General features: G+C 56.9%; 1 protein-coding gene across 2 annotated transcripts in view; it reads left to right on the top strand.

Moving 5' to 3' along the window:
• Positions 1–12,524, top strand: part of IL2RB (interleukin 2 receptor subunit beta) — a 30,537-nt gene that overhangs the window by 12,367 nt on the left and 5,646 nt on the right. For both annotated transcript variants that reach the window (XM_037731509.1, XM_017508922.2), the window contains exons 3-9: positions 439–553; positions 1,548–1,626; positions 4,390–4,495; positions 5,852–6,000; positions 7,544–7,709; positions 9,584–9,698; positions 11,655–11,739. In XM_037731509.1, the coding sequence (XP_037587437.1) occupies positions 439–553; positions 1,548–1,626; positions 4,390–4,495; positions 5,852–6,000; positions 7,544–7,709; positions 9,584–9,698; positions 11,655–11,739 (815 nt within the window). The remainder of the gene's footprint in view (positions 1–438; positions 554–1,547; positions 1,627–4,389; positions 4,496–5,851; positions 6,001–7,543; positions 7,710–9,583; positions 9,699–11,654; positions 11,740–12,524) is intronic.

Genomic DNA, 12,524 nt, shown 5'->3' with positions numbered 1-12,524 from the left:
GGCATCTGGACAGCTGTGCGTTCCCTAGGGGAGGTGGCTAAGGCCCTGCTAAAGCCTCTCCCCAGAAGGAAAGGAGGCAGAGGTGATGGGGCTGCCTCCTGCCTCACCCTCTGTCCTGGACCCCCACCCTGACACGTGTGCCCGAATGCACACACGCATGCATGCGCGCACGCACACACACACACACACACACGCCTCTCCAAGCCACAGGCACATGCTGCTTTCTGTCCCTGCCTGCCTTAGCTTGCTATGGGAACTTGCAGGCTCTGGGGCTCCATTTCCTCTTCTCTAAAGTGGACCCACGAGTCTATTATCCGCTAGTCAGAGTTAGCCGCCTCCTCCTCCGGCCAACGTGGGGGCCAGGTGCAGGGGCAGTGGGCGTGCCTCAGCGGGGCGTGGGCACTGCAGTCAGCACTCACACGACCTCTTGCCCAACAGGCACTTCCCAGCTCACATGCTTCTACAACTCGAGAGCCAACATCTCCTGTGTCTGGAGCCAAGCCGAGGCTCTGCAGGACACCTCCTGCCAAGTCCAGGCCAGGCCGGACAAACGGTGAGCGTGTCCTCCTGGCTGCACTGCAGAATCTTGGGATGGTGGGAGCTTATAGTCTGGATCCTATGCGTCGGACTCTAAGGAGTCCGCATTTACAGAATCTTGGATTAATAGGACCCACAGACACTTCGAATCACAGGAGGTGGGACCCAGGCCTGGAATCAAGGGATCGTTTAAGAGATTTTGGGAGTCAGCTATTTTGACTTCTAGTACCTGGGTGGAGTCCAGGCTGCAGTGGAGGGGCTGGGGATGAGCTAGACAGGGAAGTTTGGGGATGCTGAGCTACAAGCCTGGTATGCCAAGGCTGGGCTCCACTCTAGAGGCAAGTGGAGAGGAATTGGGGAGAAACAGGGGTCCCTAGGCATTTTTGGTAATCTCAGATTTTGAGAGACCCTGTGGGCAGCCGTGGGGACAGGGAACCTGGGAGTGGCTGGGGTGCCTGGGGGCTGGGGGACAGATATCACTGCGATGTAAACATCCAGGTGGCCGGTGAGTGAGGGACTGACCCCAGGTAGGCTTTATGGGGTCAGGGAGAAGAGGAAGGCCACAGAGAGGGGGCCAGGCCCAGGTGGATCCCATGGGGTGTGGGGTGGGGAAAATGGGAAGGGAGACGGATGGCCAGGGCGGGTGGGGGTCCTGGCTTCTGGGTGAGTGGTGATTCCAAAGGGCTCTGAAGGCCCAATTAAGGACCTGAGCCTCAGGGAGCTTTGGAGGGCTCCGGGTGGAGAGGACCTCCTGTGCTGACCTGGTTTGTTTCCAGATGACTGCAGGTGCCGTGGGACCAGGCTGGGGTGCAGGGCAGGACAGGTGCCTGTGCGGGAGGAATACCGGGAGTCAGAGGGGGAGGAGGTGCCCTCATGGAGGTTGGCAAAGGGGCCCCAGCCGGGCCTTGCTGCCTGGAGCCACCCTGGCAGCAGAGAGATCTGAGAAGTTCGCTTGGGCCAGCTCTGTGGGTCCTTCCTGTTCTTCTAAGGAGGTGCTTTTGCCTTGAAAGGCCGTGGAACCAAACCTGTGAGCTGCTCCCTGTGAGCCAGGCATCCCGAGCCTGCAACCTCATCCTCGGACCCCCGGATGTGAGTAGCCCGCCCAGGGAGAGGGTGCAGGGAGAGGGCGGCCTCCCAGCTCCAGGCTGCAGTCTCAGGGTGGGCCCGATACAGGGGAGGAGCTGGGGCCCAATGGCCGGCTGAGGCCAAGCAGCACGCCCAGTGTGGAGGAGGAGGCGGAGAAAAGCACGTGACACCCCAAGGTGTGGCCTCAGGGCTGCCCCAGGGCCGAGGGAACCTTCTTCTGTGAGGCATCCGCCACTCTGCCTCTTCTCCCACTGTCTTCCCTGTGCTTTGTGGGCCCTATGACACTTGTGTTCTTTATCAAGTAAGATGGCCCCCGGTAACTAATAATGACCACACCTGCTCTTCCTGGAGTCTTGGCTGCTCAGCACAGTGTGGGGGCGAAGGCTGCAGACTTGGGAGCTAGATGCTCCAGCCCTGACTTCACCTCATTCAGCTGGGTGACACTGGGCAGTCCCTGTGCCCCAATTTCGCCTTCTGTAGAATGGGCATTATAATGGTACCTACTTGCTTGAGTCAAGACCCAACAAAGGCTTTGTTGTTTAGGACCTCCCCAGCCTGAAGGTGGGACCTCACCAGGGACCCGCACCCTTCTGCCCAGGCCGCTCTGGCCAAGGGCACCTGCAGGCCAGTGCCAAGCTGTCCCCGGTGCTCCCTTGGCTCCTCAAAGTCCGGGAGGCAGAGGGGGCCGAGGCAGCCGGGGCCAGTGAGTCAGTGCTGCCCCGAGTTTGGGCATGTCTGGCCTGGCTGTGGCAGCACCTGGGCTTGGCCTTGCTCTGAGATTGGATTAGGAGCAGATACCCCCAAGCCTGTGGGGGCAGCGAGGGTCCTCTTGGGGACCCCGAGAGCACAGAGATGCCTGGGTCCAGGCTTGGGCGGCTGTAGCTGCACCAGGGGAGCTCCTAGCTACTTTGGAAGGGGCGGGGGTCCCTCTTGTCCCCAACTTGCACTGGATCCATGGAGCATGCAGCCCCGGCTGTGCCTCCAGGATCGGATCGGGCGCCAGAAGCAGGGAAGAGGCCAGACAGTGGGAGCAGACACCTCTGAGCCTGCAGAAGCAGGGGGCATCTTCCCAGCAAAGACATCGTCAACCTGAGCAGGGTGATATGCCGTGAAGGGGCGCAATAGAGGATGATGACCACTCAGGACACCCGGACCACATCTTCCACCACCATCGGGTTATATGTATTCCCGAGGGGCAGGAGAGTGTGGAGATGGAGTCCCACAGTGGAGCTGATAAACTCACAGCCTCTGGAACCCGATGCTGTGTCCAGGCAGGGAGCTCTGTAGGTGGCCTGGTTTCTGATCCTGGCTCCACTATTTCTTAGCTGTGTGATCTCAGGCAAGTCCCTAAGCCTCTCTGTGCTTCAGTCTTCTCAGCTATAGGATGGAAATAGTAACAGTGCCTGTGCCCAAGGCTGTTGAGAGAATTAAATGAGATAATATATGTAAAGTGCTCTAAAGAGCGCCTGGCACCGTGTGAGTGCCCAGGAGAATGCATGATTGGCAATATTTTTACAACAATGATAATAGGAATAACAATGATGAGACTACATTATCTGGGAAAATCTAGCCCCCAGAGCAGCTGTAAGAAGGCTAGGACAGGGTCTATGGGGTAGAGAGGAACTGGCCAGTTTGGGGAATTCTAATGACCAGGTTCAAGGTTTGCTCATCGTGGGTCTTACGCAGGTCAGAGGGACTGTGCCCACGGTCCTGGCCCTGAAATCGGCATCCTGGACTCAGATCCTAACATGCCTATGCTTCTCAGATCCAGGCCCCGGGTCCAGATGTGGCTGTGGACTCAGGCGTCCCTGCACTCTCAGGCTCTGGGAAGATCCCCCCTGCCTCTGCAGGCTCGGAGGGGCAGGAGGCTCCCACTGTCTGGCGTCTTCCCTGCTTCTGGCACCCGATCCGATCCTGGAGGCACAGCCAGGCCTGCATGCTCGATGGATCCTGCACTAGACCTCCCCTAAGCCGCTCACTCGGCAGCCCTCTGTCAGGCGTGTCGGGCCAGGACTCGGAGACGCAGCCGTGCTGCAGGACACAGAGGGCCTGGGTTTAAACCTGGGCTTCCCTGCTGTCCAGTGCATGACCTCAGGCAGGTCCCTTGACCAGCCCAAGCCTCAGGCTTCCCACCCACACCATGGGATGGATGCTGTGTGCTTGAGGGGCTGGGGCATCTGAGCAGCGCCTGCTCACAGGAGATGCTCAATACCTGCCTGTTTTCTTCCAGAAAATTCAAAGGGTAGGGATGGGGAGAGGTGGGGCAGGAGAGGGCCTTTCACACTAAAAAATGTTAAACAGGTACAATTCCAGACCTGTACCTTCGTGGTGGCTTACCAGCTTGCATGCCTCCTGTGACAGGGAGCTCACTCCCTCTCAAGATAGTTTGAGGTACCTCTCGCGGTAGCTCAAGACCTAACCTGATCATTTTAGATCAGGCTTTGAACTACCTTGACCCATGGGCTACATCCAGCCCACTGCCTGTGTTTGTAAATAAAGTTTTATTGGAACACGGCCCTGCTGTTCATTTAGATGTTGTCTGTGTCTGCTTCACACTACAGTGGTAGAGTTGAGTCATTGTGACAGAGACCACGTGGCCTGTAAAGCCAAAAATAGTTGCTATATATAGCATTTTATAGAAAACGTCTGCCTTGGGTGATGGGGCATGTGGAGAAGCTCCCGTCCTCCCCTGGTCATCCTGGTGGCCTCCCCATTCCCCCACCCCCAGCTGCCAGAAGCTTCACCCCTGCTCTCCTTCCCCTGCAGTCTCAGAAACTGACCTCAGCGGACATCGTCAACCTGAGGGTGATGTGCCGTGAAGGGGCGCGATGGAGGATGATGACCACTCAGGACTTCGAACCCTTTGAGAACTGTGAGTGAGGAAGCCAGGGTGGGGCTGGGGCAGGGCTGGGCCCCCCTTTCCCTGTGCCTCCTCTGGGATCCTCCCTGCTCCAGCCTCTCTCCCCTGAAGCTTCCACACCTACATCTGATCACCTCACTGCCCACTGTTCTCGGGATGAAGTCCTGGCTCCTTACTCTGGCATTCAAGGCCTCTCAGGCTCCAGCCCTGGGCCTCCTCCCTGGTACTCCTCCTCTTGTGGCCTATATTTCTGCCACAACTAAAGGCCTGCTCTCCACACCCACCTTGCCTACCCATGCCTCTGAGCCCTTGCACATGCCAGTCCCACTGCCTGGAAGGCTCTTACACCTGGAAAATTCCCACTCATGCTTCGAGGCTTAGTCGAGAGCCACTTCTTCCAGGAGGCCTTCCTAGACTCCCCTAGCTCTTTGTACATCCTCTTTCAGGGACTGTCTGCCTGGTTGTAGGTCTGTCTCTTTCACTGGGCTGTAAGCACCCTGAGGGCAGAGTCTCTGCCACCCCTGTGTCTCCTTGCCAGGCACCCAGCACTAGGTCTCATCAGGACAGTGCTTTGGGAAGGTTTGTTGAATGCCCGAGTGCCTGCCTGCTGGCCTTGGGGGCCATATCGAGGGAAGCAGTGGGGTAGAAAGAGAGTCAGGCCTGAACTGGATGCAATCTGACTGGCAGACCGTCGGACCTGCCTGAGCCTGAGTTTTGGGGAGAATCGGAGTCACCTACCCCACAGGCTCATAAGGCATTTTTGAAACAAGACACAGAAACTGCTTACCATGTAGTCAGCACTCAACGTCTGCTTGTCACTTACGTGGTTCTACAGAGTCTCAGAAGTATAGCAACTGAGACTCACTTAACTTCAGAATCACACAGTGCTATAATCATCACATTTCAAAAAAGTGAGATGATCCATGTAAAGCTCTCAGGTCACTTCTAAGTGCAGAGAAAAGCTGCCGTGAGCCATTCATTCAGCAGATACTGAATTAAATACCAGATAATATTCCAGGCGCCAAGGACACAGCAGACAACCAAGTCCCTGCCCTCAAGGAGCTCACAGTCTGCTGGGGGAGACAGAAAGTGAATAAAGAAACCAAAGCGTCGATTTCATAGGGCAGGTGATAATGAATGAGCACCGTGCATAGAGATTCAGCAGGCAAAGGGGATGTCGAGTCGGGGTGCTCAGGGAGGGCTTCTCTGTAGAGGACCATTGAGAGGGTCCTGGAGGCAGGGAGGGAGTGGGCCCCGGGGCTCTGGGCATGGGAGTGGTAGGACATGCTAGGAGGGGGGAGTGGCAGGTGCCAGGTGCGAGGTGGAGGTCATGCCTGGCTGCTCTTCCTTCCCCACTCTTGTCTCCAGTTCGCCTGATGGCCCCCATCTCCCTCCAAGTCGTCTATATGGGGACCCATGATTGCAACATAAGCTGGGAAATCTCCCAAGCCTCCCACTACTTTGAAAGAAAACTGGAGTCGGAGGCCCGGATGCTGTCCCCAGGCTGCACCTGGGAGGTGAGAATGTGGCCCAGTCCCCAGCTGCTCTGATTCCTCCTTCCTGTCCTGGTCCATGTCCTGTCCCTTTGTCATTTCGGCAAGATCCCATCAGCCTCAGGTGGACGATGGTGAGTGACAGTCCAGCCCTGTGCTCTTCTGCCCTGCCTGGGGCGGCCTCCCCTCCTTCCACGTCCTCCTCATCTAGCCCCCTTAGCCCTGGGGATCCGGCTGGCAGCAGGTTCCAGGCTGACTCCAGGGAAAGATTCAGACACCCAGGAGGCAGGCAGCTGCCCAGCCCCGTGGGCTTTCAGAGGCCCGGGAACCACCCTCTGTGCGTCAAAGCCCATCTGCTCCAGGTCCACGCGGATCTGTTGCTTATTCATTCACCGTATACTCACGTCTTTATTCACTCAATTGCTCACTCAACAAATATTTGCTGAGCACCTACTATGCGCTGGATGATGGGGAGGGGTGGAGGGTGAACTCAGCAAACTTCTACTCTCAGGAATCTCACGCTGGGGCGGGGCAGGCAGGCAGGCAGCAGACTCATCAACAGGCTCTGGAACAGTGACTGTATGGGGTAGTGACAAGTTCCATCAGGAAAACCAAATGGGGCAAGGTATTTGACAGTGACGGGCACAGGCCATTTCAGACTTGGGCGACCAGGGAAGGCCTCTCTGACACCTGGGGATCCAGAAGAGCTGACCTGCAAAGATCTGGGGAGAGTTTTGCAAACACAAGGACCTGCCCCGCAAAGGCAGGATGGAGCTGTGTGTCTGGGCAGCGACCCAGGGCGGGAGGGCTGCGTGGAGATGCCCTGCTTTCTGGTCCTCTGGAGAATAGACTGCAACGGGGCATGGGTGGGAATCAGAGAGCAGATGCAGGCGTGGGAGAGGGAGGCAGCTCAGGCCTGGGTGGGTACGGGGGGGAGAGAAATAGATGGTTCTGGAATGGCTCTGGGGGTAGAACCAGGTTCTGGGGGTGGAACCGGACCCTGGGGGGTGGAACCCGGTTCTGGGGGTGGAACCGGACCCTGGGGGTGGAACCCGGTTCTAGGGGTGGAACCGGGCCCTGGGGGTGGAACCGGGCCCTGGGGGTGGAACCCGGTTCTGGGGGTGGAACCGGGCCCTGGGGGTGGAACCGGGCCCTGGGGGTGGAACCAGGCCCTGGGGGTGGAACCGGACCCTGGGGNAGGCCCTGGGGGTGGAACCGGACCCTGGGGATGGAACCGGGTTCTAGGGGTGTAACCGGGCCCTGGGGGTGGAACCGGGCCCTGGGGGTGGAACCGGACCCTGGGGGTGGAACCGGGTTCTAGGGGTGGAACCGGACCCTGGGGGTAGAACCGGGTTCTAGGGGTGGAACCAGCTGATCAGCTTGACGGCTTGGGCTTTAGGGGATGAACTTGGGGTTTGAAGCTCCAGCAGCTGGGTAGTGAGGGGGCTTTGGGTGGGAAGGGAGTGGGGTACAGCTGGCAGGGGGCGAGGAGGGTGCTGCGGTGCTCAGCCTCCTGGACCTGCCATGGGAGATGAGGTGGGCACTGACAGTCCTGTCTCTGCCCCAGGAGGCCCCCCTGCTGACCCTCAAGCAACAGCAGGAATGGATGTTCCTGGACACGCTCACCCCAGACACCCACTATGAGCTGCAGGTGCGGATTAGGCCTCTACGAGGCAAGCACACGACCTGGAGCCCCTGGAGCCAGCCCCTGACCTTCAGGACGAGGCCTGCAGGTACTGGTGGGCAGCAAGGGTGGGAGGGGGCTCAGGCAGGAGGTGTAGGGCTGAGGGCCCCACAGGGTCGTGGGGTGAGCCTTATGCTGTGCTGAGGCACAGGATCTGAGAAATAAAGAGACAGGACACAGAAGTACAAGGAAAACGCAGCTGGGCTCGGTGGCCATGCCACCTATATGTGGAGTCAGGCGAGGCCCCGAATGTCCAGAAGCGTGAGTGTTTATTGTGTATAGGTTAGGGGGCAGGGCAGTGAGTGAAATCATCTATAAGGATAGTGATAGGGTCGTGAGCAATAAAACATGGGGTCCACCCCCATTAGGTTACCTAGGCCAGGAGGTGGACAGTGTGCAGCAAGGGGCCCGTTCCCATGAAGGCAAGGGCCATGTGCATTAAGGGGTCCACCCCCATTAGGTCACCGAGGCTTGAAGGTGTGCCGTGCACAGTGAAGAGGGTGCAGTGTGCAATACTTCTATCTATGGGAAAACTACTTCTAAGAAGATTTATAGGAGGATGCTTTAAGTCCTCCTATAGCAGTGACAGAGCAGTCAAGGTTACCGCCACCTTCTGGCAGCTTCCAATGGGTTCTATGGGAAGATGCTTTTCAAGCAGCACAGTAGCAAGAGCTGATAAAGTTCACAGTCACCAAGGTGGATTGCTGGTCTGAGGGCAGCCTTCCACAAGAACTGGAGCAAGGTCCTACAACTCCTTTATCAGGAGGAGTGGCTCTCACCCCAAGCCTGCCATACAGCGGGTATCTTTACGATACTGAACGCTGCCACCTGGGCCATAGATTCTTGTCCTGGTATAACTGTTTCCCCTTAATTCACGCTCTGTACTGTGTCCACTCTAGGCATTCCTCCGATTATGAACTAAGATATAATTATAGGTATATATATAGGGAAATATTCTTTAGACACTCATACTATCAAGTATTGTATGATTATATGTAGAGGATTATATGAAGGGATTCTTTAAGCCCTAATTCTATAAACTAATATATGATGATGTAAAGGATTATATAAAAGGAAATAGCTGAGTAGTAACACTATAAAGTGAGATATTCCTCAAGCCCTAACTGTGCCAGGGTTCTGCTTAGCTCTCATTCCTCGGTGCCTATATGGGGGGTTACCCACAGAAGGGGTGGCTGGGGATGGCCCTGGGGGCGGCTGGGAGAGAAGCTGCTCCGTTCTCTCCCTGCCTGGGGTGAGGCTGCAGCAGTCAGCTCCATCCCTCACTTGTTGTGACCCTGCAGGGGACCCGGTTTTCAGACAGGAACAGGATTCAGTGAGGGGATCGGGCTTGCCGTGGGCCCTGTGAGTTGGGGAGGGGTAGAAAGGCTCTTTTCACTTCTCTCCACCCTGAAATGTCAAATGCCCAGTTTCTGCCGGGGCTGGGGGCGGCTGCTTTCACCTCTCGGCCTCATCTGTGAAATGGGTAAGGTGACAGCGAGGCAGGCCTGCTGGGAGGAAGGCGTGCGAGGCCCCGGGAGCCTGTCCCTCATCACATCACATTCTGAGTTAATGCAAGCAAGATCTGCGGTCCTCTAAGTGGTGCGTGGAGGGAGGTGGAGGGAGGGGTGCAGCCAGGTGGAGCCCAGGCTGCCCTGGGGGCAGTGGGAGGCTGTGGGCTTGCCAGGTGGGCCCATGGGATCTGTTTGGAGCTGAAGGAGCTCTTGGAAGGCCACCGTGTCATTTCTTTTTAGCATCAAATCTGGCTTCCCAGAGAGGACAGGCTTAGCAGAACCCTGTCTGTTCCCAGCACCCCAGACGCAGGCCTGCCTGGCAGGGCCCTGGACCGGGATGTTGGAGTGACCCAGGGTGAGTGGGGGCACTTTTCTAACCCCTCTCCTTGCTGTTTCTCCCGCCCCTGGGCAGCCCCTGGGAAGGACACCCCTCCTTGGCCCAGCCACCTCCTTGTGGGCTTCAGCGGGGCCTGTGGCTTCATCATCTTGGTCTACTTGCTGGTCAACTGCAGGAACACCGGACCATGGTAAGAAGGTGCTCCTCTCCTTCCTTTGTGCTTCCACCCCCCCAACACACACACACATGCACATGTACACACAAGCACACACATGCACACAGGCACACACATGCATACATGCACACACAAGCACAATGCACACACACACCCATGAGCACACGCATGCACATGCACACACATGCATATACACACATGCACACAATCACATGCACACGTACACATACTCCCACCCCAACACGCACATACGTGGACACACATATGCATGCACATGCACACAATCACATGCACACACGTACACACACTCCCACCCCAACACATACATGCACACATGTACACACGTGCACATGCACACACACAAACACACATGCACACACACACAAACACTCCCACCCTCAACACATACATGCACACATGTACACACATGCACATGCACATACACAAACACACATGCATACGCACACATACACGCACACATGCCACCTTGCCGGGTCAGATTCTGGACAGCCCCTGCTCTGATACACTTCTGCTTCCTCTTCCTTGAGAGTCCTCCCTGTCCAAAACCTGGCTTTTCCCTGTGTCCGGTCCCCACAGGGGAAACCTATGGAACCAGCCCAAGGGGAAGGTGGGAAGTGCAGCCCTCCAGGGAGCGCCCCTGGGGTCCTGTTCAGAGCACTGCTCTCAGGACTGGGGGTGCCCGCGTGCACGTTGGCCGTGTCTGTGTCTGGGTCCCCACCGGTCCATCTCGGTCTGACTGTCATTGGCTTATTCCCATACCCACTGAGTACCAGCTGCATGCCAGGTGCAGCTCAGAGTGCTGGGAATGGTGGCAGGCCATAGGCCTGTGCCCCAGCTCTGTGTAGCTCACAGCCCAGAGGGGAAGGCAGATAATCATGCAGGCGTGTAACGACACACCAGGGTCAGGATGGCAGAGGAGGGTGCCGATGTGTTGCCATCCCTCAGGATCCATGGGGAAGTGGTTCCAGGCCCCCTCCCCCCGCAGATACCAAAGCTGGTGGATACTCACTCAAGTCCCCAAAGTTTTTTTCTTTTTCATGGAGTGCTGCTCTCCTGACCCCCGTCCTGGATCAGTGGTTATTAGCGGTGTTTGGAGCCCGTTTCCCCTTTCCTCCCAAGAAAACAGGCATTCCTCCACCCACCCGTCCCCTCCCCCAGCTCCCTGCAGGCTTTCAAGGGAAACATGTCCCTGCAGGGCGAGAGGTCCTCTCCCAGGCGTGGGTTCAGTGGCCTCCAGACTGCCCTCCTCCTTGTCGTTCTTGCGCACTTTGTCCTTTCTTGACCATGTCATTCTCCTGTTTAATGCCCTTCAGAGGCTGCCCATTGCACCGGGCCTCCACCAGCCATGTGGAACCTTTGTGCAACTAAAAAATGGTGCCTCTTTCTTCCAGGCACTCAGCTTGGCAAGCAGAAGATGGGCTAGAATTCAGCCTCACTCACCACCACCTCTCCTGCTCCCTGCCCAAGCCTGATGCCCTTGGGCATTGCACAACCTGAACCACCATCCATGGCAGCCCTGACAAGGAAGCTTCTCTCTTCTCTCCCTCTTCCTGGTTCACTCCACTTTTTCTGGCCATCTCCCTCCCTGACCCTCTCTCTGGCGTGTGTATTTGCCCCCACGGACCCCCACGTCTCCATCTCATGAGATGGAGAACACTCTGCTCTCTGTCTCCACAGAACGAACCGTGATGTTGCACACATGCTTTGTATCTGTCTCCCCATCAGAATGTCAGCTTCTTGAGAGCAGGGACCTCCTTTGCCAGCCATTCTTGTCTCCTCAGTGCCCAACACAATGTCCTCCCACAGTGAGCACTCCGTCGGTATCGGCAGAATCTATACAGAAGTAAATGTGGCGTGGCTCTGTGCCCTGCATCCAGAGCTGTGGCACTGACAGCAGGACGCCACGGCCCTTCCCATTCTCACCCTCCTTCTCTCCTCTCCTCTGTCCAGGCTGAAGAAGGTCCTGAAATGTCACACCCCAGACCCCTCGAAGTTCTTTTCCCAGCTGAGCTCAGAGCATGGAGGAGATATCCAGGTAGGAGGTCGGGGGGCGGAGGCAGAGGAGGGCAGGGCTGTGAGTGGGATGAGGGGGTGGGAGGGGAGTAGCTAATTTTGTGTTTTTCGAGAGGGGACAAAACGCTGAAATGAGCAGCCTCCTGGGTGGGCGTGGGTCTTTTCTCCAGCTCTGGCACTTTCTGTCTGAGCCGGACTGCCTGGGTTCTAATCCCAGCTCCACCACTTTCTGGTTGCATGACTTTGGGCCAGCTGTGGAGCCTTTCTGGCCCCAGTTTCCTCACCTGTTAGATGGGGAGAAAAACAAACTGTGTTACTATGTGTCCTGCCCTGAGAACACGGCCCAGCGCACAGTTAAGTGTTCAAAAGGACCCTATCTGGTATTACCGTGGCCAGTCTGCTGAACGAACAGAACCTGTCAGTGCAAGCTCTCTCCACCCTACGGTCTGTGCAGATGTGCCCCGTGCTTCTCCTGTCCCCGCCCCAAATTCCTGAGCAGGCTCCGTAACTTAGCTCAGATGCTAATAAGTCTTCCGGTCACTTTGAGTCACAAAACACCGACCTCACTTTTTTTTGAGACGGATTCTCACTTTGTCACCAGGCTGGGGTGCAGTGGCACGATCTTGGCTCACTGTAACCTCCGCCTCCCAGGTTCAAGTGATTCTCCTGCCTCAGCCTCCCGAATAGCTGGGACTACAGGCATGCGCCACCCTGCGCAGCTAATTTTTGTATTTTTAGTAGAGACAGGGTTTCACCATCTTGGCCAGGATGATCTTGATCTCTTGACCTGGTGATCCACCTGCCTCA

This window comes from Cebus imitator, unplaced genomic scaffold (assembly GCF_001604975.1).
Source record: "Cebus imitator isolate Cc_AM_T3 unplaced genomic scaffold, Cebus_imitator-1.0 Scaffold404, whole genome shotgun sequence".
Classification (NCBI taxonomy): Eukaryota; Metazoa; Chordata; class Mammalia; order Primates; family Cebidae; genus Cebus; species Cebus imitator.
This window is presented reverse-complemented; position numbering and strand designations above follow the sequence as displayed.